Source organism: Ursus maritimus, unplaced genomic scaffold, assembly GCF_017311325.1.
Source record: "Ursus maritimus isolate PB19 unplaced genomic scaffold, ASM1731132v1 scaffold_4, whole genome shotgun sequence".
NCBI lineage: Eukaryota > Metazoa > Chordata > Mammalia > Carnivora > Ursidae > Ursus > Ursus maritimus.
Genome location: NW_024426552.1, coordinates 73,287,331 through 73,314,600, shown reverse-complemented (window position 1 = coordinate 73,314,600; position 27,270 = coordinate 73,287,331). Strand labels below are relative to the sequence as shown.

The 27,270-nt window shown below is 38.0% G+C and overlaps 1 protein-coding gene across 2 annotated transcripts in view; it reads left to right on the top strand.

The window, feature by feature from the left end:
• CCDC50 (coiled-coil domain containing 50) overlaps positions 1–27,270 on the top strand; it is a 70,057-nt gene that overhangs the window by 19,403 nt on the left and 23,384 nt on the right. Inside the window, exons 2-6 of one of the 2 annotated variants that reach the window (XM_008705154.2) lie at positions 8,059–8,121; positions 8,947–9,073; positions 14,026–14,116; positions 22,043–22,160; positions 26,490–27,017. In XM_008705154.2, coding sequence (XP_008703376.1) covers positions 8,059–8,121; positions 8,947–9,073; positions 14,026–14,116; positions 22,043–22,160; positions 26,490–27,017 — 927 coding nt within the window. The remainder of the gene's footprint in view (positions 1–8,058; positions 8,122–8,946; positions 9,074–14,025; positions 14,117–22,042; positions 22,161–26,489; positions 27,018–27,270) is intronic. The other variant, XM_008705153.2, reaches the window with a different exon arrangement.

The window sequence follows — 27,270 nt, the reverse complement described above, 5'->3', positions numbered from 1 at the left end:
GATATTCACATGAGATTAAGATTCTTGACACTCTGAAACAGTTTGGTGCTCTCACCAAAACGGTGGCTTTAGCAGGCCACGTATTTGGTAGAACTTTGCAGGAGATCTTCAGTTACACTGTTCTGGTCCTTGCAGAGCTTTTTATGAAAAGCGTAGCTTTCTATCTTTCAGTAATGTTTGTGGCAGGGTAATTCACCGGGAAGATGTTTTCCTGTTACAAAGATCCCTCAAGATTCCTCCCCCCTTCTTTTTTTTGCTTCTTCCAACCTTGACCTGTTTTTCATTTACCTTGATTTCCTAACATTTTCTAATTTTCAGGACTGTTTGGCAGTCTGCTACTGTACAGGATTTCTGAAGACATGAAGTTTTTCTCAAATGACTCAGGACACTAGCTCCAAGATTCTGATAATTCCTACCAGCACCTTAGTACAGATTGCATTCTCTGCTTCAAAATGCCATGTACGTCCTATACATCCTGTTGGGTTATTTAGGTTGACACATATCCTCATGTATAGGCACATTTTTTCATAGTCTGGGGGTCTCATCTTAGAAATACCACTTATTTGTGTGATCCTTGGCATTATTATTCCAACTCTCAGAGCCATCATTTCTTCATTAATTGAATTATGTGTTTAATTGTGCTCTGAAGAGACCAACAATTGACCATCTGTCTGAGTGTATTACCTTTCTAGATATTCTAGGATTCTATCAGCTTCTATCCATTATAATATGTATAATATATCTGAAATTTGCGTGATGGAAGCAGAAACCCTTTACTGTTACTTTATTTTTAAGGTTTGTTTATTTTAGAGAGAGGGCAATGAGAGAAGGGGCAGAAGGAGAGGGAGAGAATCAGACTGCCCACTCAGTGGGGAGTCTGACATGGGCTCGATCTCACGACCCCTGAGATCATGACCTGAGCCGAAATCAAGAGTCGGACACTTAACTGACTGAGCCACCCATGCACCCCCCCCTTTACTGTCATTTTCAGTAATGTGGGTAGACATGTAGCTCCTCAACCTTTTTTCAGGTGAGCCGGAAGGTGAGGATGGCTCATACCTGCAAAAAATGCAATATTTCATTGTACATCATTATTTATATTAGTCATCATTTTTCTTGGGAGCCCTCATTTCCACAAGTATTTATTTAAAAATAATGATCTCAGGCATTGTAATAAATGTTGGAGAGAAAATAATCCATAATATTTTTCCTGCCTGGCAAGATCTTGAATATACACTGGGGAAACAGATGGGTAAAGGTAATTATAATATGATTAGGGCTATAGTACTATATTTACTATATGCTGTGAAATCACCAGGGGGGAGAAAAGCATAAGTGAATCTGCTGGGTGTGTGAGAGTCAGTTGTGATGGTTTTGGTTTTATTCTATACAACTGGATAAATAGAGAAATGACATTTGAATGAGGGTTTTGAAAGTTGATGATGAATTTTTTAGGCAATGAAGGTGCCTCAGGCAGACATACACACAATCTGTGTTATGGTGACTAAGCTTCCTTCAGACTTGCAAGACTCTCCCGTTCTCTGTGTTCCACACCCACACCAACCAACTAAAACATAAACCCAAACCAACAACCGTAAAAACCCCCAAACAGTTGAAACACTGGTTAATAGTACTTGACTCAATCATTTGTACAAAATGTGGATGAAAGTCTTTGTCTTTCATAAAGGAATTACAGAAATCTATGTGCACTTTGCAAGTAGTTTAGTAAGGGGGGCAGTTATACTAAGGATAAATATTACAGAAAAGTGAATCTGACTTAATTATATTATGGGTCTCTTCTCAGAAGGATCCTCTGCCTTCCAGACAGATGGAATAACCATAGTATATGGGATTTGGAGACTTGATCAGAAGAGTAGGCCTGCCATTGGCTACTCTGACTAGGAACAAAGTAAGTGAGGATGGAACGCCAGTGTCGTTTACCAGTTTTGCATCAGCCAAAATTATGTGCCACTCTCCTCCTTCTGTCATACCGTACTTAGATTTTGTTAATTTCAACAGGATGGACATCTAGGACACTTAAAGTCAGAAGGAACAAAGGTTTCAGTTACCCTTTATTCTCCGGTAAATTAATTGCTCAAACATCAGTGAGATCTTATTCTCCTTGTTTCAACCTTCTGCTTGAAAGGGAAGTTTCAGTTGTCAAAGTGGTCCGTGACTCAAAGCTATGTCTACTATTCTGGGACTCATTATTGGGGAAGATGGTTAAGAGAGTGTCCACAGTCCCTATGTGGGCATCGCTAAGAAGCTCCCAGGCTGATGGTGGTGGTCCTCGGGGTAGGGGTTCATTTTGGTGTTGGTATTAGTGGTGGTGATATTGGTATACTCTTAGTCCTTACGTATATAAACTTTGTTGGGGATGAAAGTGTCGAGGACTTGTCATTAGGATGATAACTGTTTACAGTTTTTCCTGCATCCCATGTTTCTTTTACTCAGGCAATTTTATTAGAGCTTTAAATAAAGAAAGAGTCTCTTCTTTAATAAATTAGGGAGACTTTCCTTTTGTAGGGCAACAAACAAAGGCGTAAGGGTTTACATATGTTATTTCTTCATTCAAATTGTCTTCAACATCTCTTGGACACATTAGTCTGAAATTCATTAGTAGCATCTTTGCAAAGGGAGGGAAGACTCATTGATGTTGAATGGAGAGTGGGGGGAGGTGGTTAGATCCCAAAGGGAGATTTTCCTCAGAATTTCCCACCATACTCATAGCTGAGGGATTTTCTTGTAGATCACCCATGAAACACTGCAAATGAAAAGAAGTTTTTATTGCTCTTGTTTTTCAGAAGTGAACACAGACTGATTGCTAGAGACTTATTCTTGGGAGATAATGAGACAAAATAAGTGATGTCCCATTTTTATTGCTCTATTTTGGGACCTGGAACCCACTTTCTGAGTACACGTACCAGCCTTACCTAAATTGTTTTGTATCCGTGACTTCAGAGAACCGAATGCAGATTTGTCTTATTTACTATTTAATAATATCGCTCTTTTCTGACATAATGGAATATAGACTCATTACTTCCAGAAGTTCTTTGAGCAGAAATGTTTGGGGTCAGAAGAGCTTGGTTTGGTTTCCAATTAATTTGTTTATTTGTTGGGCTATCTTGGCCAAGTCTTCTCTGAGCCTTAGTTTCCTCATAAATAAAATGGGAATATTGATAAAGCCTTGCCTTCAGGCGGTTAGGAGGAATAAATATGAAAGTGCATTGTTACCAGCAGAGCGCTCCATCAGCATCAGCTTTGGCTGCCTGTCATTACCAAACTTTCAAGACAAAATGTGTGTCTGGGATATCATCCTCATTCATAGAGGCTGTTTTCATGTGTGCAGAACAAAGGAAAGCAAGTATCCCTGTCACCTAATGAGTATGTATTCCATCTGCTGCTAATAGCACTTATGCAAAAATAGAATAATTCACAAGCTATACCAGAACATAAAAGGCAATACAGACATAGTTGAAAGAAATAGTTTCTAGTGAATGTATTATTAATCCAGGCATCTGTATGTGGGTGGAAGCTTGTAAAGATTGACTCACTGGATTTGTATTTTCAGAAAGTTTTGGGGTGTGAGTAAGAGGACGGAAGGGGAATGGCTTCTTCACTCCTTTTCTGGTTTGTAAGAGTTAATTGGCCTCTCCACCGAGAATGCCTATCCCTTTTGCCCTTAAGAATTTTAACCTTCCTTTGAAATTTGCTTTGTATGTTAGCTACTTTAAGGTTTCTTGATACCTTTGAGTCACTCCCATTCCTTATACTTACCTCCAGTTCGTAAGAAGCATAACTCCTCCATTATTTATGCCTTCAAAGAATATTCTATAGGTCTTTATAACATTTATTAAATTATATTACGTTTATGTACCTTTCTGTCATCTCTACCTTCTTGATGGCTTGGAGATGATTTATTTATCCTAAAAGAGAGCTCAGCAAATGTTTGTCAAATGAATGTGTTTATTAGATACATGCTATGTCATTTATTTATTTAGGGAGATCATAAATGAATGAAAATCATCTTTTTCTTGAAAATGGATGGGGGAGTGTGTGTGTGTGTGTATTTATATATATATAAAAACCCCACTTATTTCTGAGATTTGCTTGGCTTAATGTAAACTAATTCATTGTATACTTATATATATCTAGATTAAAAAAAATCACTAACACTCTATTTCATTTAATGGGAATGGGAAAGGTTTCTAGTTTTTATTTAAATAATATTTGAAAATTTTGTAAGTCTCTGTGATGCTGTCATAACAACAAGCTTAATTCTATTCATAAAATTATCTTCTTCTTTTGTGTATGGCACTTTTACTGGTTTTTGACTCTGTTGACCAGTGTTGCTTCATTTTTTTTTTCCTGTTAATATCTCTTGAAGTGTTACTATATGTTACATCTAGTGCTAATTGTGTGGAAAGTCTGGAGATTCGTCCCACAAGTCCCTGCCCTGAAGAGTTTGCAGCTGGTGGGGGAGGCAGTTGTGTATTTCAGTTGAAGGATAAATGTGTGTTTCTCTTGATCCTCTTCAGAAGCAAGGAGGCAGAGTTGCATGGTTATTAGTTTTCAAAAGGGATTTAGCTACCATGCCCTAATTGTGGGGAAGATGTTTGGGGTTTTAGGGAAGAGGCTACAGGACCTTTGAGGTCTGAATAGGAGTGAAGGGGAGTGATGGTACCTTAATGGTAAGATCAGCCTGAAATTTGGGTGAGAGAAAGTGAGCATAGGAGAGAGAAAGTTTGAGAAGTGGGAGGATAAGAATTCAGGGTCTGGTGATACATCTTAAATGTGCCTGCAGGGAAAGTGTGGTGTGGTGAATTTATGTTGTTTACCCTCTGTACGGTTTATACTGTTTATTTGAAAATAGATTTGGGAAGGAGAAAAGATCTAGGTTCTGAACTTGGCTTGGCTGTGAAATTTTTCTGTAATTGCCAGTCTGGTTACTGATTTACAAAGGTGGCTGGATGTGTGATTGTTTTCCAGCTTGTAGTAGAGTCATGCCGCAGAGAATATAGAGGCACATCTTGAAGGGAACTAGAGTGGACGCAGAAGAAACTGGATTGAACGCATAATACTTGGTATAAATGAGACTGTGTATTTGGAAGTTCTTCGTAAACTCTGAGGTGCGAAATCAGTGTATTGACAGTACAACGGTGCGTATGAGTGTGTGCACTTCCTTGTAGTCATTGAAGATCTTCCAGATCTCTCTTCTAACTCAAGCCCTAACCCATATATGCCATAAGAAGATTTAGGATCAAATCACAATAGTTGAATATACTTTGTTCTTGTTGTTTAAATATTAAGAAATCTTTGAGAAGAGTCGTCGTTAATGGTAACCAGTAATTCATAAGCTCCTTGTACCTGTTATGATATGTCAGTATCTTCATGTTTATGATTTAGCAGTATATGTTGTTGATGGAATTAAAGATGTAGATTTTTAAAAAGTTTGTTATTTAATTATAGAATTTAAAATGTAATATATATAAAATTACAAAAAGCAAAAGCAAAACAGAAACCCACAAACTTACTGGTCAAATTTAATAGATGTTAGTATTCGCCTTATTTGCTTTAGTCTTCTCTGTTGTGTTCGTAAAGCAATAGGACTCCATCTGATATAGCAAAGACACTCCTGCCCTTTGCCCCTCTCTGTAGATGAGCACGATTCTAAATTCAGTTTGTGTCAGTGCTATATATTAAAAACGTATATTTCTACTACCGGTGTTAATATCCATAAACCTTATGTTTTTAATGTTGTACTGACTAAAAGAAAAACTATAAAATTATTGCAGTTTTTCACATGGTTATACACATGGAAAGCTGCAATGATTTTATAATTTTTAAATTTTATTCAGCATGACATTAAAAATATATAAAATATATTATTTGACATAACTTTCTGTCCTGATAACATAAATTGAAGTGACTTTTAAGTTTTTTTGACTGTAACCTACAGGATGATGTATGTTTTACATTGTGACCTAATATATATATCATATATACCTGTGTGTGTGTCTGTATGTGTGTGTATGTATGTGAAACTAAAAAAGTTTCTCCATACCATAGTTTTCTCCACTGTGTATGTTATACTCTATTTTCTAGCCTATTCATTTTTAAATGCTTGTTCTAGACTTAGTAGATTGCTTTTATGACCTAATAATAGGTTGCCATCCATGATTTGAAAAATATTAACCTCAACAATTAATCTAATCTTAATCTAAAATTAATACTGACTTTGGTATACACACAAACTTTTATAGTATAATAAAAGCATTTCAGATAATAAGGCAACATATTAAAATAGCATTCTTTTGTGCAAGATTTTATTACATTCATTTTGGCTAATTGATTCTGAATATTTGTTTTCTGTGAATTAAATCATACATGTCTTAGCTATTTAATCAATTAATATTAATTGCTAAACATTTTAAGGAATGCGTGTTGGTCAGTGTCAAATACCTTCTTCAGTCTGTTCCAGCCTCTTGGTTTGCCTGAAGTCCAGGAGGGCTGTCATAGTGTCAGGAAAGGAAAGAGCTCTTGTTGGTTCAGACACTGACTTCTGGCCTTGTCACCAACAAACTACATATAGCCTTAATAAGTCCTTTGTTCCTGCCGGCCCTCATTTTCCTCACCTATTATTAATCAAAAGGGTTAACTACCTCATTTTGAAAGCACTTTCCTTCTGTGAAATACAGACGAGGATCTAGGCCACAGTTGTAAGAATTTGCTAAGAATATATCTGATGTAAAAGAACAGGACTTTCTATGGAATTTGCTGGTTTCACAGTTGCATTTGAACAAGGGGTAAGCAGGTCATGTATAGTTCATATGGTTCTCAAGCAGAAATGATTCATAAAACCATTTTGGAGTAACCTTAATGTTGAAGGTCTACCTACTTTTTTATTGCATTATTTCTCAGGGACAGGGCTACATGAATGTATATGTCAGCATGTGTAAGTGCTAAGAATGGCAAAGACGTGTTTTATTCCATTTTAGTTAAATGTCCTCATAGGCAAATCCAAAGCTCCAGAAAGAAATCTGTAACCTCTGGTATTCCTATGGTACAGGTTTCTGAGTCCTACACATTATAGTGGTTTATGGCCTTGAGGGATTTTCCTTTTTAATGTGAGTTACATGTTTGGAATAGAGTAAGAAGGTATCACCTAAACTACATGTCCTTTAAGCAAACAAATAAAAAGCACATTACACGATAAGAGTCCTTCGTAAGTATTGTTTTATGTTTACTCTTGTGTGGAAACAGGAGTTTAAATTGCAGTTTCGGGTAGAATGGACCTTGGAGACCATCTCCTCCCATTTGCTTCTAAAAAGATAGGCCAGTGAGTACTCCTGCCTGGATCTCCAAATCAGGGCAACATTAGGGGCAGATTTCTGTATGTTCTAAGGTTCCCGTTTTCTTTTGGTGTGCAGATTCATTTTAGGAAGCTCTACATTTAGAGAGACCTAGGGAGCCAGTTCTGACTCATGTCTGAGGGTGTGGACCCATTAAAGAATGTGATTATCCTTGATGTAGAGATCTGTTCCTACCCGAGGGACTAATAAAGGTATGTTTTTCCTTAGGAACACCAGGATAGATGTCAGTCTCTGGGAGAGGATCCCCTCGATTCCAGATGACTGGGGCAAAGGGGAGATTGCTCTTAACTCCTCTGACCATGCAGGAACTCCGTTTTCTCTCAGCTGCAGTATGCAGAATATTCTTGTCTCTTACATTATGGCCGCAGTTCTTGCCCTTTCTTAACAGATGTGGATTAGAATTTCTGGACCTCTGGGTTCTGATCTGTGGTTAATACAGTTAGGCCGGGGACCAGAGCTAACCATTATTTTGTGGCACCCTGTGCTTGGCTGAGCAGATACTGTGTGGATTTTGTGAATGAAGACTTTGTACTAACTAGGCCCTGTTTAGCATTGCGTGTTATAAAGTTGATCATCCTAAAATATTTGAATTGACTTTTGAAGTAAACAGTTCTTTTTTTAAAAAAATATATTAAAATATTACGAATGAGCCTTCCTGTTTGCTTTTCTTCTTCACCCTCTACAGTGTGCCGAGATTTTGCTGTCTTAGAGGACCACACCCTGGCCCACAGCCTGCAGGAACAAGAGAGTGAGTAACGGCCCTCATTATGTTCCTTCTGTTTTCTTTTTTAGTGGTAGCTTGAGGCAGGTTTCTTAGGGCGAGGCAGGAGAGAACAGAGTCACCAGGCCACACTGTCCATCCATCCTAAGGAATTTATCTAGGCAAATGTCACCTGGGTGGAGAATGAAGATTTGTGTATTTTGAAGTATGACAGCTGCAAGGGATGAAGAGACTGGTGGGTATGTGGGAGGAAAAGAGGGTCTTGAACCTTTTCTCTTGCCCTAGTATTACAGGAGGGAGACACTGTCTGGCATCTGTTCATTCCCCTAGAAGAGGGGCCTGAACATCTTTCCAGGCATTGGCAGTGTCTAGATTGTGGATTTTTCTTAATATTTATGTATGTAATTCTGGAAGCTAAATCTAAGTTATGTGTGTAATACAAAAGTACATATTTATGAATATGTAATTTGAGAATCATTAATTCATGTTGTCAGTTTAAAAATTAAGTATTGAAAAATGTAGTTTATAAAGAGAGTGACAGCTGGTGGAGCAGAAGGAGCCATGGCCTTGGCCTTAAAGTATTTGTACGGAAGTCCAGGTACTACCACTGTTTTGCCATGTGACCAAGGGCAAATTACTTAACCTTTCTGATCCTCACTTTACTTAATGGAAAGATGAGAAGAGTAATTCCTCTGCTACCTGTTATATAGCATTATTGAGAGCATACAATGAAGTCATGGATGTGAAGCTCTTTTTAATGGAAAAGCTCTTCTTAAGTGATTCTGAGGCATAGTATTAATAAGCCCCAAACAGCACAACATTGTCACTCCTCTCTTCAATCTTTCTGTCCAGTCGAGCATCATTTGGCATCGAACATTCAGCGGAACCGTTTGGTCCAGCATGATCTCCAGGTGGCTAAGCAGCTTCAGGAGGAAGATCTGAAAGCTCAGGCTCAGCTCCAGAAGCGCTACAAAGACCTGTGAGGATTTGGGGGTTGGGAAGGAGTCATGTGGGGACTGGTTTTCTCTGTGGAGTGAGCAACCAGGGCAGAGAAGAAGGTTCTTGTGTCTGTCCCTCCCATGCCTTTTGCTATTCGATTATAAATCCTGTAGTGGCTCTCCAGTAGTTTTCTTTGATTTGAAAATTTTTGTTCATTGTTGGAACATTTTCTAGGTTTTTGGGACATGCGGATTCTGGTATGAATTCTTAACACTTGTAACTTTATGACTTTGAGGCATTTGATCCACCTGTCTGAATCTGTATTCCTTCCCTATAGCATGTGGGAAATAATCTCTGTTCCTTTTGCCTCATAGGTTGTTTGGGGGAATCCAGTGAAATACAGGCTATCAAAGAACTTTATGAGTTGTATTGGATTCCTTTACTCTTTCCTGGTAGTGTTTGCTGCTCTTACTTTCCTCGAACCTCTTGCTTTTCAGGGAGAAGCAGAATCTTCTGGAAAGCTCTGAATTACACCCTCTGTTCTCTTATAACTTCCTCATCTAACAAAAGTTCTTTCTCAGTTTCCTCCTATAATAGTTAGACAAATGGAAAGATCACATCTAAGGTCTCTTCCAGCACAATGACTGTTTTTCCCCCCAGTGTTTTAAATGCACAGAGTGCATTTCTTACTTGAGAGTGGGCCCTATCCCTAGATCTCAAATGGTGGATTTTACCACATGTATTGTTTTGAGGAGGGAAACGTAAAGGAAGAACTCAAGGGACCCTCAATTTACTGTAGTTCATGTTGAAAGAAACAGGAAAACGTATCATTTTTGCTGTCTTTCAGGAAGGGTTTGTCCTTCTGTTTTATTCATAGAATTTTAGTCATCATTTTGTTCAGCTTCCTTATTTTGGAAATAAAAACTCTTACTGACTCTTGCTATACCTGTCACCATGAAAGGCACCTGAGACCGCTGGTAGGAATAAAATGTAGCCACTGCCTTTAAGGGCCTCAGAATAAAACTCTGAGGGTTGTAAATCTACAGATACCTGCACAAGCCACAGGGAATTGGAGAATACATTTCATGCCTATGAAGAGGGGAGAGACTGGGAAACCATCCCAATGCAGACAGTCAATTATCTGAACGCTGATGGTTAATTAGAAGTGTGTCGTCATAGCTGGGGAAAATGATTCTAGCCAGAGGAAGTAAAAGGGAAGGTAGGAGGTAAAAGAGCCTGGAATCTCATGGAGCTACATGATGTTCAGTATTGCTGGACTGCAGGGTGTGATTAAGGGCATGGGTAGGGCATGAGGCCAGAAAAGTAGTCAAAAGCCGGACCAAAAGGTTACGTAAGTTATGTTTTTAGGAATTCAGATTTTGTAGATTTTATATTATAAACGACAGAGAACCTGTTGGGGGTTTCATTTTGGGGCCTTCTCTGGGGGCTGGATAGGTGAAGGATTTTTTTTAAAAAGATGTATTTATTTATTTTAGAGAGAGAGCCACCCAGGCACCCGTCAAATCTCTCTCTTCTAACTCTGTTGCCATTACCCTCAGATCAAGCCTTGTCACCTCTTCAGCTGATCACTGCTTAAGCAATTGGTTAAGCAACTGACTTGATTTCAGCTCAGACCCTGATCCCAGGGTCATGAGATTGAGCCCCGCATTGGGCTCCGGGCTTAGGGCAGAGTCTGCTTGAGTCTCTCTCTCCCTCTGCCCTTCTCCCCTCCCCCCCCTCTCTAAAATAAATAAATACATCTATTTTTTTAAAAAAAGAAAAAGAAGAAAGAGATTTGAGATGTGTGGAGGTTCAGGGTCACAAGTAGAGGGAAGATCAGAACCAGAGCTAGAATAATATTCTGGAGTTCTCAGTTAATGCCCTTTACAGGATTCTTAGTGCTTTACTCTGAAGGGCAGCTCTGAGGCTGGTGCTGAGGTTTAAGATCCTAAATTAGGACAATGATAGTGAGCATAAAGAGATTATTCAGAGATTATCGAGATAAAACACTAAATATAAATGAGGATTCGGAGAGTGATGGATTATAGGTTTTAAATTAGAGGAGCGCCAGGTATTATATTTCTGCCTGGGACTTCAGGGTTTTGGAGGTATTCCTAGCTGAAGTAAGTAAGTTAGAAAGGAAGTTTTTCAGATTTTCACACCCTGGTAATTTTGATATTTGCACATCACTGGGTGGGTGAAATGCTGTAAATATCAGTGAACTGGAACCTCTCATTTTGCCTGCATCCTGGGGCCCCTGTCCAATGCCACATTTGCCAGTTGTTGACTATTCCTTTCTCACTTGATTTTTCTTCCTCAGGATTCTTTATAATTGGCTGAGTGAACTGGATCTGGTCCTTCCTGGAAGTATGATTTGAAGTTATTAAGCTCAGCTTAAACCTCACTTCTTTATTTTTTTTATTCTTTTTTAAAAAAATTATTTAAATTCAATTTAGTTAACAGATAGTGTATTATTAGTTTCAAGGGTAGAATTTAGTGATTCATCAGTTGTGTGTAACACCCAGTGCTCATTCCATCAAGTGCCCTCCTTAATGCCCATACCCCAGTTACCCCATCCCCCCACCCACCTCCCCTCCAGCAACCCTCAGTTTGTTTCCTAAAGTTAAGAGTCCCTTATGGTTTGGCTCCGTTGCTGTTTTCATCTTATTTTCTCTTCCCTTTCTCTGTGTTCAGCTGTTTTGTTTCTTAAATTCCACACATGAGTGAAATCCTGTGGTATTTGTCTTTCTCTGACTTATTTTGCTTAGCATAATACCCTCTAGTTCCATCCAAATCATTGCAAATGGCAAGATTTCATTCTTTTTGATGGCTGAGTAGTGTTCCATTGTATATATATATACCACATCTTCTTTATCCATTCATCTGTCCACGGACATCTGGGCTCTTTCATATTTTGGCTGTTGTCTCTACTAGGAGGTACATCTATGTCACTTGTGACCTTTAACATTTGATTTGGACTTGTCTTCTCTGTCGAGCTTCTGCTTTCTTCCCGTCTGTTATCATCTGCATATAATTAATAGTTGCTAACTCCTGTACAGATTTTACGTGAGTTTGGGAGATCCGAGTAGAGAAGTCTTTGAAAACTAAGACCATGATTTTGTATATAATTCTTAATTATTAAAAGTGAGTGAATGAAAGGGGATGTATAAATAAAAATTGTTCTGAGTAGATTTTTTTTTTCTTTTCAGTTCTTTGGTTTGAGTGGTTAAGAATCCTAAAATATTAGACGTGTAAGATGAAGTTGTTAAGTCCAAATACTTTTAGAGCTGATAAATTGCCACAAGAGGGCACGGCTCACTGGCTGTCGGTGGCAGGACCAGAAATCATGTCTGCAGCCGCCTTCTCTGGCGGTTTTCCTACTGATGCTGAGAATGTTCCCGTCCCTTCCTTGTGCCATCTTACTTTCTCCTCCTTCCTTTCTGTCTTGTGTGTGCGTCACACATGTGTACACACCCGCATGTATGCACAACCTCTTCCACCTGCACCTGCCTATTTCCAAGCATGTTGCAAGTGACCCATTTCTGTAGAGAATAATTAGAATAATTTTTATCCTTTCAGTTTTGTCAGAATAGAGGATGTGGGTTTTAATTCCTGAATCGCAGTTAGGATTATCGTCCTTTACAACACTTTTGAATTCTAAAATGCTGTTTGTTAAACATGGAATACACCACTAAGACTGAGATTCACTGAGTATTTTTTTTTTAAGTAGACTCCACACCCAGCATGGAGCCCAATGTGGGGCTTGAACTCAGGACCCTGAGATCAAGACCTGAGTTGAGATTGAGAGTCAGACACATAACCGACTGAGCCACCCATGCACCCGTACTGAGTGTTTTAAGTTCACTTGGCAGGGGGACAATGAGAGGGTATATTTGTTTAGGAAGCAAACTGTATCCATAAGTCACAAATGTGATTTTATTCCAGCATCTTTTTAAATAGTAAACTCTTTGCATGTTTCTGGCCTTCATTCCTAGCTAAAAGTTTTGTGCAAAGCTTGGCTCTCCAGAGCTGTCACATTTGGGAGTTTGAGCTGTCCATTGACTTTTCTTGAAACCTGAAGCCAGAAGACGTGTACTTGTAGCCACCTCTGAAAGATCCAAGCCCTATTTTGTGTTTGAACTGCTGTTTTAGAGGTGCTGTTTTAAAGGATCTATTTCTCCCACCAAAATTGTTCTCTTGTTTCTTCCACCAAAAAGTATGGTGAGCCTCTAAGTGCAGAGTGAAGATTTCCTCGTGTTTGTATCCTCAATGTTGAGCATAGTGCCTGGACCACAGCAGGTGTTATTTAAATGTTTGTTGCATGCGCGAATGCCCAAACAAAACAAATTGTACTGGCCGCAGTATTACAACATTTGATTTTCTTAGGGGCCTGAGGATTAAGAAAACTGGCATCAGGCAGAGAGGTGCCTATTGGGAACTGAAGCTGGGGAGGGATTTAAATATTAGTGAAACTGAAAAATACATCTAATTTAAAAATTTGTGGCAATCATTTTAAAGTCATACCAGCACCTCTCGCTGACCACAGTGACATTTAGTGAGCTCTCTCCTAATTTTTTTCTGTGTATTCCATATCTGTATTTGGATATTTGTGGACATTAATCTCATAGTCTGTGTCTCCTTTGCATATTCTTGAGAAAACATGCCTCTCTGTAGAGTGGCCCCAGTATGGTGAGGTGATTTAGGAGTATAGAAAAAGCATGGGACTTTCCATTGTAATGTCTGGGGATCGGATTCTGGTTCTGCCACTTATTTTCTTTGTGATCTTAGGGAAATGGTTTCACTACTCTGAGCCCCAGCTTTTTTATCTATAAGATGTGATAATATCAACCTCTTTGCATCATGCTTGTGAGGATTAAGTGAAATAAAAAATGTGCATGGGTTCATAGTGAGTATTTAGTAAGTTGTGTTATTTTTAGGAAAAAATTATTCCTTATTTTCTTTATTCATACTGTTTTCACTTTTGTTTTTTAGTGAACAACAAGACTGTGAAATTGCTCAGGAGATCCAGGAGAAGCTGGCTATCGAGGCAGAGAGACGACGCATTCAGGAGAAGAAGGATGAGGTACAACTTAGATAACGCCCCTCCACACCGGTCCAGAGGAAGGGCTGCTTTCAGCATTCACGGGCTCAGGGTAGGGTTGCCGGCTGGGCGGCAGAGCTCCTGTCTTTGGGGGTGCATAGTCCAAGTATTGCCTTCCATGGACCACTGTTTATTGTGCCTGGATAACCTAAGTGAAATCTTAAAAAATGACGATAATTCAACATAAGATGTGAATTAGTTTCCTGGGACTGCTTTAACAAATTACCAGAAACTTGATGGCTTATGATAGGAGGAATATATTCTCTCACAGTTCTGGAGGCCAGAAATCCGAAATCAAGGTTTTGGTGGGGCCCTGCTACCTACTAGGAAAGGTGCTTCTTTGCCTCTTCCTAGCTTCTGGTGGCTCCTGACGGTCATTGGCATTCCTTGACATGTCAGTGCATCTCTTCAGTCTCTGCCTCTCTTGTCACATGGCCTTCTTCCTTGTATCTTCGTGTCCTCTTGTTTTCTTATAAGGGAACCAGTCATTGGCTTGAGGACCCGCCCTAGTCTAGTACGACCTTCTCTTAACTAATTACATCTGTGAAAACCCTATTTCCGAATAAGGTCCTTTTTTGAGGTTCTTGGTAGAAATGAATTTTTGGGGGACACTGTTCAACCCAGTACAGGCTGTATGTCTATGGGTTATTCCTACAGTCTTGAGAGAGAGCAGACCTGAGTAGAGGCTGAACACCAGTCAGGGGTCCCATTGTGAGAAGCCAGGAGCCACCATTGCTCTCACTCTTCATTGTTCATGGCTTCACTCTCCTATGGGCACTGCCTCAAAGAACTAACTCATCTGTTTGATTCTGTAGATATTTTTTAATTGTTTTGTTTTTAAAGCTGAAAATGACTGAAAGTAGCAATAGCATTTTTTTGGTAAGAAGACTTGAATTCGCAATTAACTCTTACTTGCCTTTGTGTTGGACTTTTAGCATTTCTTACAAACAGTTCCTTTTCAGTGTGTATTGATTCTTTGCCTGCCTTGTTTGAAACCAACTATGCTGTTCTTGGCCACAGATTCAAGTTATATTAAGGAAGAAAATGATTTATAATTTTAATAGTAGAATGGCCGTATGATTTATTGTATGTATACTCAAATACTTTCAGGGCTAAAAGGTGGCACTAATAATTACATAAACTGGGCCTGTCCTGGGTACCAGCACACGTGATGGCCTTGTTAAATAGGTGGGATGAGGGCCATCAGTAGCCTGCATATACTGCCGCTCCCACAGAGCCATCCTTGTTCCCGTGAGACTCCTTGTTCAATGCCAGGTGAGCGTGAGACACCTGGTATGTGTGTATTTAGCTGTTTCTTTATGAAACAAATCCTGAGTTTGTGATAACCAGAACTGCCAAGTTAGAATTAGGGATTGCTTTTTATCCTTCCTGCTATCAACACAGGAACTCTTTCTCACTACAGGATGTGTTGCCTCTCTGTAATCAAGACTGCTTTGGGGATGAAACTGGGAACTGAAAGAAGTGATTATATTTTCTAAACAGGAAAGCTTTTCTTTTAAAAATAACAGAATAATGAAGTTGGCTTCTTATAAATGCTACTGGTGTCCTGTGATTTTTTCCCCCCCATTCAGTAAAAATAGGAAAGAAAGAGAATCAAAACACTTTATTTAGGCAAGTAGAGGCTGAACAGCAATCACAATAGTCTCATGGTAATACTAGATAAAGTCAGCAGTTTAATGATTAACTGTTTTTCAGATGAAGAAATTAAGACTTGAGAAGTCAGTCTGTAACAAGATGCCAAAGAAATGTCTGTACAGTTCAGGTCCCCTGACTGACCGCTTCCGACACAACAGAAAACATGTCGGCTTGGGAGTTCGAGCGCTCTGGGTTTGAATCGTAGCTCTTTAACTCTTAGCTGTGACTTTCAGCATCTCACTTAGCCGTGTAGAGCCTCAGGTTCCAGACTGGAAAAGCCAGGATAATTGTACAAACCCTGGAGGGCTGTTGAGAGGTTTAAGTGAGATCATGTATGTATGGCCTCTGGGATGTATTAAGTTAATAATTTCTCTTTCTTTTTTATTTTCTTGCTAGTTGTTTCCACACCATTTGGCCCTTTATAACAGCTCTGATTTCTCTTATAGAAAGAGATGTGTGCTGAATTAGAAAGGCAGAAAATAAACAGGCTTCAGTGTATTCCAGTCTCAAGCATTGCCTCACCTTCACAGGCCTCCCAGCTAGCTTGCCCTCCAGTACTGTTTGACCTGCTCTGATGGCCCCATTCCCCAGTGCAGTGGAGAGATTAAAGGAGAAATCCAGTTGATGAGATTTCCTGATACTAGCCTTAAAAACTCCATTCAGACTCTGTGACTTTCCAGCTGATGCCTTAGATTAGAAGATGCCTACCGTGCCCAGATATTCTCTTATCAAAAGATAGGGCTCTCAGCTGACTGGTAATGTTATTAATATTAAATGAACAAAATTTGCAGTAGTAGAGCTTGTCACTGAAGAATGTATGATAATGCATATTTGTTTATTTTAGTACCTGTGCCTCTCAGAGGAGACTGAGACTGAGATGAGATAATAGTGGAAGTTTTTCTGGCCAGCTCTTAAAAAAAAACATTGCCTGTTACTCATGAACTGTCCTAATTCTTTTTAAAAATTTTCTCTGTCTGTGCTCTTCTTTTTCCTTGTGGAGTCTGCTTAGCTAGTAAGTTCTTACTGAACAGCAGGGCTGTGGAAAATTCCCCTCTGGATTTTCACCCAGATCTCATTTTCAAAGATTTTTGGGGTCAACTCTCTTCAGTAGTTTATAACCCCCCAGACAACCAGATGTAGAATCCAAGGCCTCTTTCCTCTTGGGGCAGAGTATTTTTCCTGAACAACATAGTACGTGAGAAGTTATACAACTCTGTGTGGGTGAATTACCATTTCTGGTTTTGTTATGGTGCAATTTTATTGTGCTTTCTAACAGAGCACAGATGTAAGGAAATTAGCATTTCCATGCAGTGAGACAGATGTAGAAAAGTTTAAAAAAAAAAAAAGGAAGGAAAGAGAAAGAAAGATCTTTAATATTCTTACCAGCATTGTACCCACCCCTCTCCTGCTTCTCTCCTACTTTCCCCTCCTCTTTCTTTTTTCTTATTTTTTCCCCATCTTTCCTCCTTCCCTCCCTTTCTTTCTTCCTTTCCCTCTTTCTTCTTCTTCTTCTTCTTCTTTTTTTTTTTTTTTTTTAAACTTTTTTACATAGTGTGACTATAGTAGTTGCGTTTCTCTCTAGGCTCGTGTTGAAGCAGGGTTGTAGCCTTTGGGAATACTGGACTACATGAGTTTGTAACTAAGAAAAGTGGGCTAATTCCACTGGGATCATTTTCTTTGGTTACAGCATAAGCATTTGTCATTGTTGTTTCATAAAGCTCAGGAATGTGTATTTAGTTGATTGAAGTTATTTTTAAATAAAACTCTTGAGCATATGTGTGCGTGTTTGTGTATGTGTGAATATCTATAGATACACATATGTGTCATTTGAACCTAGGTCCAAATATATGTGAATGTGCAACTATTTTAGGGCAAAACTTTTTTTTTCTTTTTCTTTTTTTTCTTTCTTTTTTCTTTTTTTTGCTTAAGTAAACATTAACATGACCGTGTTATGAAAAGTCTGTGGCACTAGTCCCAACAGTTTGAAGCCATTTATAATATGAACTGTTCAGGGATAGACTTAGTAACCAGTTTACATTAAAAATTAATCTAGTGTGAACCATAGTACTTTTTCATAACGTTCTTAAAGTGATTAGAATTTCATGTTCTAAAAGAATATTTATGTAAGTTGGTAATATTTAGAGCATAGCTCAAATAGCAGTACATTTTAGCTACTAAAAAAAATGCCCTATGTTTTGGTACTTTAAAAATAAGATTATATATATTTGGCCAGAAAGGGGAAATGAGTGGAAGGGTTTTGGTTGAGAAAATTCTCTCTTCTTACCTTAGTCGTATTGATGTTTTTACATCCATAGATGTGGTATGTTTTCTGGTCTTACAACCCTCTGAAGATTATGCCTGTTATGAGTTCCCTACTGAATTAGATGTTAATTGCTAGTTGATAAAGAAGTGTAGCACTCTAATGGAATGGCTTTCTTTTTTTTTTTTCTTTCTTTCCAATAGTCATTTGACAATCACATTTTTAGATTTCCTCGATTGTTTTTATGCCAAAGATTTCCTCATTTTGAAACCCACTACCATTGAGGAATAGAAATGGAAAGTTTCAGGGAGAAGTAACCCTGATATAAAAACCATATAAACCAAAAAAATAGCCTAAAGAATCCAACATAATAGTTTAGTAATTTTTTTAAAAAAATTATTTATTTATTTGAAAGAGAGAGAGAGACATAGTACGAGCAGGGGGTGGGACAGAGGAAAGGGAGAGAGAGAACCCTAAGAAGACTCCCCACTGAGTGTGGAGCCTGGTGCAGGGCTCAGTCTCAGGACCCCAAGATCATGACCTGAGCTGAAATCAAGAGTTGGACACTCAACCCACTGAGTCACCCAGGCGCCCCAGGAGCTTAGTAATTTGTCATCTACTCGGGAATGATGTGTTAGGCTCCTCTGGGCTCCACTGTGCTTTATTTGTGATAATGCCTCTTTCAGAGCACTCACCTTTGCATGTCTTAAATTATGCTAATCCTTTTTCTTCTAAAACTTAATAGGTAAGAACTTTGAGAATATTGACCATGTATCCTGTTTCTCTACAGGAGAATGTTTGGCCTGTTGAAGGCAATCAATAAAACTATGTTTTTATTATAATGACTTTTTCCCTAGCATCTAGAGATCCTTAACAGTGTTCTGTCTTATGCTCACAGTTTCAAATTTTCAAGATTTGGGTACAGTAGTGAATTTTCATTCTGATAAATGTATTTACCAGAGAGTCTTCTAAGTTTGGAGCGGTTTTTCTTTTTTGTTTTTTGTTTTTTAACACATGAGCCCAAAGTAAGCCTACCTGATTAATATGATTAATTAAAAAATAATTGAAAATGACTTCAGAAGGGCTTATGAGTTCTTTTAGATTTGTTTTCTCAAGTTATGTTTTGTGAAACAGTAATTCCATAAGGTTTATACTTTCTGTGTAAAAAGCTTCTTTCTCAAAAGAAATTTGAGTATATTTAGGGTATAGGAAGGTAACAGATTTCGTTTACCAAAGTTTTAAATTAGGCTAATGTGCATTTTAAGACTTAGATGTGATGCATGCTTTCCACTGAGTGCTTTGTGTTTTTTTGAAGAACCTTTAGAGACTAGCATTCTCAGGAACAGAGCTTTGGAAATGCTGTTCTAGACTAACCTTTAACAGGAAGGAAGCTGAAGAGGACCAAGGAGGTTGTTTATGTCACGGGTGACTAAGCTGCACCCAGCATCATGGCTAATTGCCATCTTTAGTTTGTTTCAGGGGAAGTTCTTTCTCCTGAAATCACCTCCCCGAAGGCAGTGCACAGGAATGCCGGAAAGTGGGGAGGGGCACGCACTTGGGCGAAGCCACAGCCCTAACACGGCAGTCACTTGTCAGTGAGGCCCTGATCCTTTTCCTCATCAAGACTCGGCGGCCTTCCTCTCAGCCAGTGGCAGCTTACTCAAAAAAGAGCTGAGAGCTTAAAAGAGCAACAGGTTTGGGTGCTAAGGTGCATGACTGTTATTTTCCTTGATGAAAAGCACTTTCTTTGACTCACTAATGCATAGTCAAGAAGGGGCATCATCCTTGTTTCTTTCCTGGTTCTTCACACTGAGAACACGGCTTGTTACTGTGTATTCATTAGGACAAAATTCAGTAGTGAGAAAGCAAGTATAAGGTCTCTAAAGCATAGTTTAATTTAACCATTTCTGCTGGCAGTTGGACCTGGTTATTTTCCTTTATATTTTTACTCCAGTACAGCAAGGGAAATTTCTTGTGTCCCGTAAAGCAAACCATTTATAGTGTTAGTGCTTAGTAAACATGACAACTCAGGGAAGTTTTGCATTTTCTTCCTATTCTGCAATAAGAAGTATGGGGATTTGGGAAACTCTACTATAATAATACTAGCTTTGGGTGAACAGGTTACCTACTTCTCCCTCTTGAACTGGTTGATACATTACTTTATAAGGCATCAAATATGATGAACCTGGCACAGGGCTATACCTGGTAATAGATTGATTAAAATTATGCATTAAAGAATCAAGACATTTGACTTTAAGATTGACTAGTAATGTGTGTGTATAAATAGATATGTATATGTAGCTATGATGTGTATATCTATAGATATGTGTATGTGTGTATGTGTGTACGTATATATATGTACATATAGAGAGAGAGACGATTGAGTAGTTGATAGGTAGAAAAGTATGCATACCTTGCACAAAAATTTATGAGAAGCTTCCAGCATAGAAATCAGTTAAAGACAGTTAATAGTATATTCATAAGTTTGAATTTAGGTATTCATTTAACATAAGGTCAGATTTGTAAGGCCATTTTGGTGAACATTAAAAGCTGAGTGTGTGGGGATAATCATTGCTGATTTACCTAGCTGTGTCATCCGTCATGTTTCTACACTGACATGAAAGTAATTGATTCATTCAGATGAATTTTTTTTGAAGTTTGCCTTCCAGTCTTAGTATATTCTTTATTTTGATTTATTTGGAAAATTACAAAAGGGAGAGTAGTAATGAATTCTTGCTTCAAAATTTATATCAGCATCTAAGCAGTTCTTGTATTCCTTATTATAAATATAAAGTAAGCACCTCAAACTACCTTTGATTGTTATTTTTCACCAGTAAATGCTGTTGCCTATTTGGTCTTTAAGAATCTGGTGATACCTAGGGACCTTTTTTCCAAAAAAGTGTACATGGAACAAAGTTTATGTGCTGTTTTGTGGGTCTTTCATGGAAATAAGCTTCAGATTCAGAGTACTGTCACTGTCTAGCTCAAAATCTTTAGTAACCCTTCATCCCTTCCACTGTAGACTCCAGAATTGTTGAGACTGTGTGTAAGGAGTGCCTATGATCCAGTCTCAGAGTGTTTTTCTAGCCTCACCTTTCTCTGTAACACCCCACCTCCTGTGTTCTAATGGACTGTTGGTTGTTGCCCATTAAAACATTCATATTATTTCTGAGGTGGTTCTCCCTCCTTACTTTGCCTATTGGAATCCAGTTCTTTATTCAAAACCTAACGCAAATGCCAACACTTGCACTAATTCACTTAAGCAGAAATAAGATTTGCCCTTTCTGCGCTCACATTGACACTTTTACCCTCTTATTGAGGCATTTATGATTGAATTGTATTATAGTTACTTGCACATGCCTTTGTTTTCATACGATGATGGCAGTCTTTTGGGGGGCAGGATCAGCATGTTATTCCTCACTCAGTAACTGCTAAAAACCTGCCTGGAGGTGGAGCAAGGGGGAGACAGAAAGAATATTGTGTTCTCTTTTTCATTTAAGACAGTGATACTCTAATGCAAAGCTAAATCAGAATCAGCTGAAGAATTCTTTTATAAAGTCCTAAAATTAAATTATACATACAATTTATAGTTTCGTAGATTACTACACTCTTCTCCATCCATGCTTACTGAATCATCATCTTGGAAAAAGGTCCCCCAAATAAGTATTTAAAAAATTCTGTTGTATGACCAGCTTTAGGAATACTAGGTTTGTATGTCTCCAGATTGAGTTAGATTTAAATTTCAATTAAAAAAAAAAGCCTTTTTTGTTCATCTGGATCTTGAGCCACTCCCGGTAAGCAATTATGTGTGGCATTTGAATAGTGTGAACTTAATGCCAGAAAGTCTGAAAAGCTATGGACAGAGCCCACAAAAGCTTGGCAGTGGAATATCAAATCACTGCCTTGTAGGACTAGTGGATGGAATCTGTTCCATTGTAAAAGGTTTGTTCATTCTCTGGTAATAATGATTAGCATTCTCTCTCTACTTGCAGGACATAGCTCGCCTTTTGCAAGAAAAGGAGTTACAGGAAGAGAAAAAGCGAAAGAAACACTTTCCAGAGTCCTCTGGATCCAGTGCTTATGGAGATAGTTACTATTATGAAAATGGAGGTAACAATGGCTACATTATGATTTACTCTGTCCTCAGACTCAACCATAAGACACACCCCTTTAAATTTGTCTGTAGAGTGACCTCAGGGCCTGTGTGGATTTGTGGCCAAATTCTCCCAGAATCTAATGAGTTCATCTGTTCCTTAGTTAAATGACCAGAGCTATTTTTATGGCTGTTAAAACAACTGTGGTTTTGTAAGATTTGACATGCATTCTGTTGTGCTGAAACCACTTGGAATGCTGTACTACATTCTAAGCACATAAACTGGGGTGTAGAAAATGGGGGTGAGTCTCTGGGCTTGATCTTTCTCAAGGAGTTTGGGCAGAGTGTCCGAAGCAGCACAGTGCCATGAATAATGAAGATGGTACATCATACGTCAGTTGGGTAACAAAGCTGCTTTCCGTGCCTCTTGTGTTTCAAGCATAGGCCAATAAGTATGTGTGCTGATGACAAAATTAATTCTGAGATACTGTATTCATTATTTGTCCTTGATGCTTTCTTGCTATTCGATTGCCATATGGAAAAATTCCTGAGGGCGAGAAGGCCCTTTCGAATTTCTCTTCTCTAGTGCCTGCTTTTGCAGTGTGGTGCTGGTGATGGCATTGTGGTGGCAATTGTGGTGCTGGTGATTCTTTATCTTAAAAGTGTGTTGGGAAACGAGTATTTGCAAGTATCGTTCCATCTTTTTTAAAGATGTGTCAAAGGAAAGACATTTCTTATAATTCTAGTATCAGTGTTTATTGTAGTTCAGCTTGGAGACCAGACTTACGATAACAACTAAATAAAGCCTAAACCATCTTCTAGAGAGTAAAGATATTGAGGTCAATGATCTACAAGGCCCTTATGAGCTAATTATCAATTACTTCTCTATAATTTCATTGTAAAGGGAAGTAGGTATTTGTCTTTGATGAGTAGAAGGAAAGGAATGCATATATAGATGCTAGGATTATTATAGTTGAGTACAATCTTGCCGTCATGCTCTAAATTTATTATCAGTAGAGCTCAGCTCTATTGAATTAAGAAGCAGGTTGATTCTGTATTTGTTTGTGCTCTTCTTCCATATGTAAAATGCTCAGCTCTTTTTTGATAGCCATTTTCCTTATGCTGGTTTTTCTAATGAAATCATGTATTACATCATTTAAAAAGAAAAAAATATATATATATATTGCCATATATTTTCTGTGCTAGAGACCAGAAGGTAAAGAGTTTATTCTTCAGCTTTAATTAAAAGCTTAGAAATGTGCTCTGGTGTTTTTCATTTGTTTTCATTTTTATTTCTGCTCTGGAATCATGTTCACTGCAAATAAAAGTAACTGTTTAAAACTATTAAGTCTATGAAAACATTAGGATGGCAAGTAATTAAGTATACTAAAGTATTAATTTTGGCCTTCCTCTGTTAAAACCTTAGACTAATTTCAATAGGGACTCAAATCTGGTTGTTTTAGCCAGAGTACTGTCATCCTCTGGGGCAGGAGAATATATTAAGAATTCAGTGGTTTTTCAGGGACACCTTAAAGTAAAAAAAAAAAAAATCGTGAAGTTGTGACCCTCTGAGCATATGCATATAAATATTAGAATTCTTCTTCAGTTGTGTTGTTGTTGAGAGTTTGTAGATTGCTGAACATGTGTGATCCTCATTCATTTGCCTTTGAGTTAGACCAAGTTGAGTTCCATAGAAACCACATTATAATTCAGCTCATATGCACAAAGTGTAATCCTTGTGTCCTTTGCAGTGGTCTTTTCCCAACACATAGGGATATTATCTAATTGTACTTCTCTGTATTTGTGTATACTATGATTTTGCCTTAATTACATAATAATTAAAGTAGATCATTATAGAAGTGGTTTTCTCTTTAGCTTTTATTTTACTTAAGCTTAAATCTTAAAAATGATGATTTATAGATTTTCTGCAAATCTGAAATTATCTAAAACATGTCAGATTTATATCAGCTGAAATGGTGTATGTTTTGTTCATTTGTGAATCCGTGTTTTTCTTTCAACGCCATACCTGTATCATAGGCATATTAATAATTTTTTTTTTTTTTTGAAGTCATGGTCTTTGGAGTTGTAAGACCTTAGTTCAAGTTCCATCCTTTCCTTAGAACAATTGGAATGTTGGGAAGTTATCTACTGTAATCACACTAAACCTTTTTCTCATCTGTAAAATGGAGAGCTTAAAATACATCCTTCACGTGGATGTTGAGAAGATCAAATAATGTAATTTTGGTGAGGAATTAAACTCTAAAGTACTATTATTTATACACATATCAGTCTTATGTGTGTATAACAATATCGTGCATATCTGTACAAAAATCATCATATTTTGAAAGACAAACATGGAAGCACACAAATAAAATGTGTATATATATGTATGTGTGCATATAAATGTATATGCATTGGCTATAAGTAAATTAATTATATTTGCCAAATAACTTGGTCTGAAGAAACATACAAGTCTCAGTCCTTAACTGGATAGGGTTTCAAAGGATTCAGATTCCCATACCCCAGTCTTTTTTCTTTCCCAGGTTTAAAGATATCACAAGTGAACTAGACAACATATATTTTTTTTCTGTCAACTCTGTGGAAATATAGTGACAGCTCTGTTCTAATTCTTGGAGCACACTTACATAAAGTAGAAGTACTAATATCAGTTAACTTTTTAGAAAGAATTAAAAACAACAACAAAACAATCATAGCCTCACATATCCATGTCAGAAACAAAGCCCTTCTTGTTTTTTGGGGGCTGAAAATCAGACTTCATTCATGCAGCTCTCTGTGGGAACACTGGTATTAACACTAAACCATTGTTCCCTGGATGTGGTGAAGATTTAAGTAACGAGTCAATATTATATTAATAATTCACAGTAGTAGTCACTTGATTCTTTCTCAATTGTCAAGATATACTTAAAATAATAGTTTGGTAAAAGAATAGGTACTTCTTTATCATAGAGAGTAATTATTCTGTTTCACTCTTACGTAAAAAATAAATTTAATCAAAAATTCTGCAGGATAATTTTGTAAACTTTTTAGAAGACAGATTTTAATTTAGATGTCATCTTTGAGCAAATTGCCTTTTCTTCTGGAAAGCTCAAGAGGAAACAATTTGAAGTTTTTGAGAAATCTTATGACATCAGTGATACATTTAGCACATATCTCCCCTTCCTCTGTTCCTTTATTCAATTAACAGTAACAAACCTAAGAAAAAATGAAACAAAACCCCTAAAAATTAAGGAAATATATAGTCCATTATTTCCTTTACATCCCATCAAATTGGGGTAGCTGTTTCAAGTGCAATTCAGCAATTGGGTAATTTCAACAGGGAACGTATCTTAGCTAACTTAGGAGTTTTCTGTGGCATTAAGATGTGTTTTTATTACAGAATGTACTAGGAGTCTTAGAAAATGTTGAAATAAATATGCCTTGCAAGTGCATAGTAATGTCCTTCCTTCGTTTTCATAGTATGCTCGTGCCTCGGTGAAACCTAACAAAAGCACCCTTCTTTGTGCTGTTTTGCGTGACGTTTAGGAACTTGTATAGTTAGCACACACTGTATTTTTATACAAAGAATACAGTATCATAAAGTTTTTTGAAATGAATGTAGGGATGGAAGTGCCTCCTTTTCCTGTATTCTGTTATGGCACCCCTTTTTAATTTTTTCCTCTGCTAAAATTAAGGAAGTTTTGGAGCAGAGTTATCTAAAGATAACAGTGTCATTTACTCACTTAAAATTCTCTATTCCGTCCTCTTCCACATTGAACTGCATGGCTCTGGGAGAGAGTAGGGAAATACTAAAACCTGGGTCATTTCTCCAAACTAAAGGGAAACTAGCAACATTCTGGTAAAGATTTATTGTCATTTCCAATAAGAATATTTGAAAGCCTCATCCTAGAAAACTTAGTTATTACCAAGCTTAGTTGTTTTCTGTTTTATAAGACTCCCTCAAGCCCTATTTTCTCCCCATAGTAGTTTCAAATTAGTTTTATTAAGTAGAATTTAACATTGAGTGGCTATGGTTTTTGTTATTGGCAAATATTGAAGTACTGTATTAACTCCCTAATCATAATCAAGCTCAAATCAATCAAGATTTATTTCACATAATTTTGTTTTAGTCTTTTACACTTTTGACTGGGTACCCAGAATCCTTCACGTATGCACGGACCACTCCAATAAATGCCTGTCCCCTCTTAGCAGTTTGTTAAGTTGAAAAAGTAGTCTTCTCCATTTTAAAATACGTTAAACTTGGGCCCTGTCTTTCCTGCATAGTAAGTTCATACTCTCATTAAGTTAACCTGCATTTCTATTTTTCACATCCCTCCACTTCCACTCAGACCAGCCACAGTCAAGGAGGGCAAGGGAATTGGGTTCTGGAGTCTCAAGGTCATGTAGACTCCAAAGTGATGGAAACACTGTGAAGCAAAGGAACAAGAAACCCAAACATCCAGTGGAGAACTCGGAAGAACTAGAAGATCATTGTTCATCAGGGAAATTTCTGTCATCCTGTAGCTTGGGCAAAGTGAGGGCCAGTTCCCAAATTGACACTGAGCAGCGTGAAAGGAAACGGTCTGATCCTGAGAGACTTCGGAGACCTCCGCTTCCCAAGATCAGTGGTGAGGTGTTTCTGAGTACTGGATTTGAAGACGGGGAGGCTAACAGTAGCCATCGGACTCGGAATTGGGAAAAACAGTCCAGACACCAAGACCGACTTTCACCCAAGTCTTCACAGAAAGCAGGGCTTCATTGCAAGGAAGCTGTATATGGGAGGGACCATGGGCAAGGTGAGCACAGAGAAAGGAAACACAGGCCCAGGACTCCTCCCTTCTCAGAAAGTGAGGAACAGCTCCAGCTCCATGACACAGGTAATAAAGGACAGTCACCTCGAAAGTCCTGGTATCATGTATATGCATACAAGCGAATGTATTTAATAAGCATCTTAAGCAACCTATTCTTTCTCTCTAGTTTGTACTCATGGCTTTAAAATAAATCCTGGAGCCAAATATTATAAAAGGTATCTACTTAATATCAAGTTTATACTCGGAGGAAAAGTGTTTGTACCTTTCTCCTACTGCCTTCTAAGAAAATACACCAATTCCTTACAAAGTCCTTTCAGCC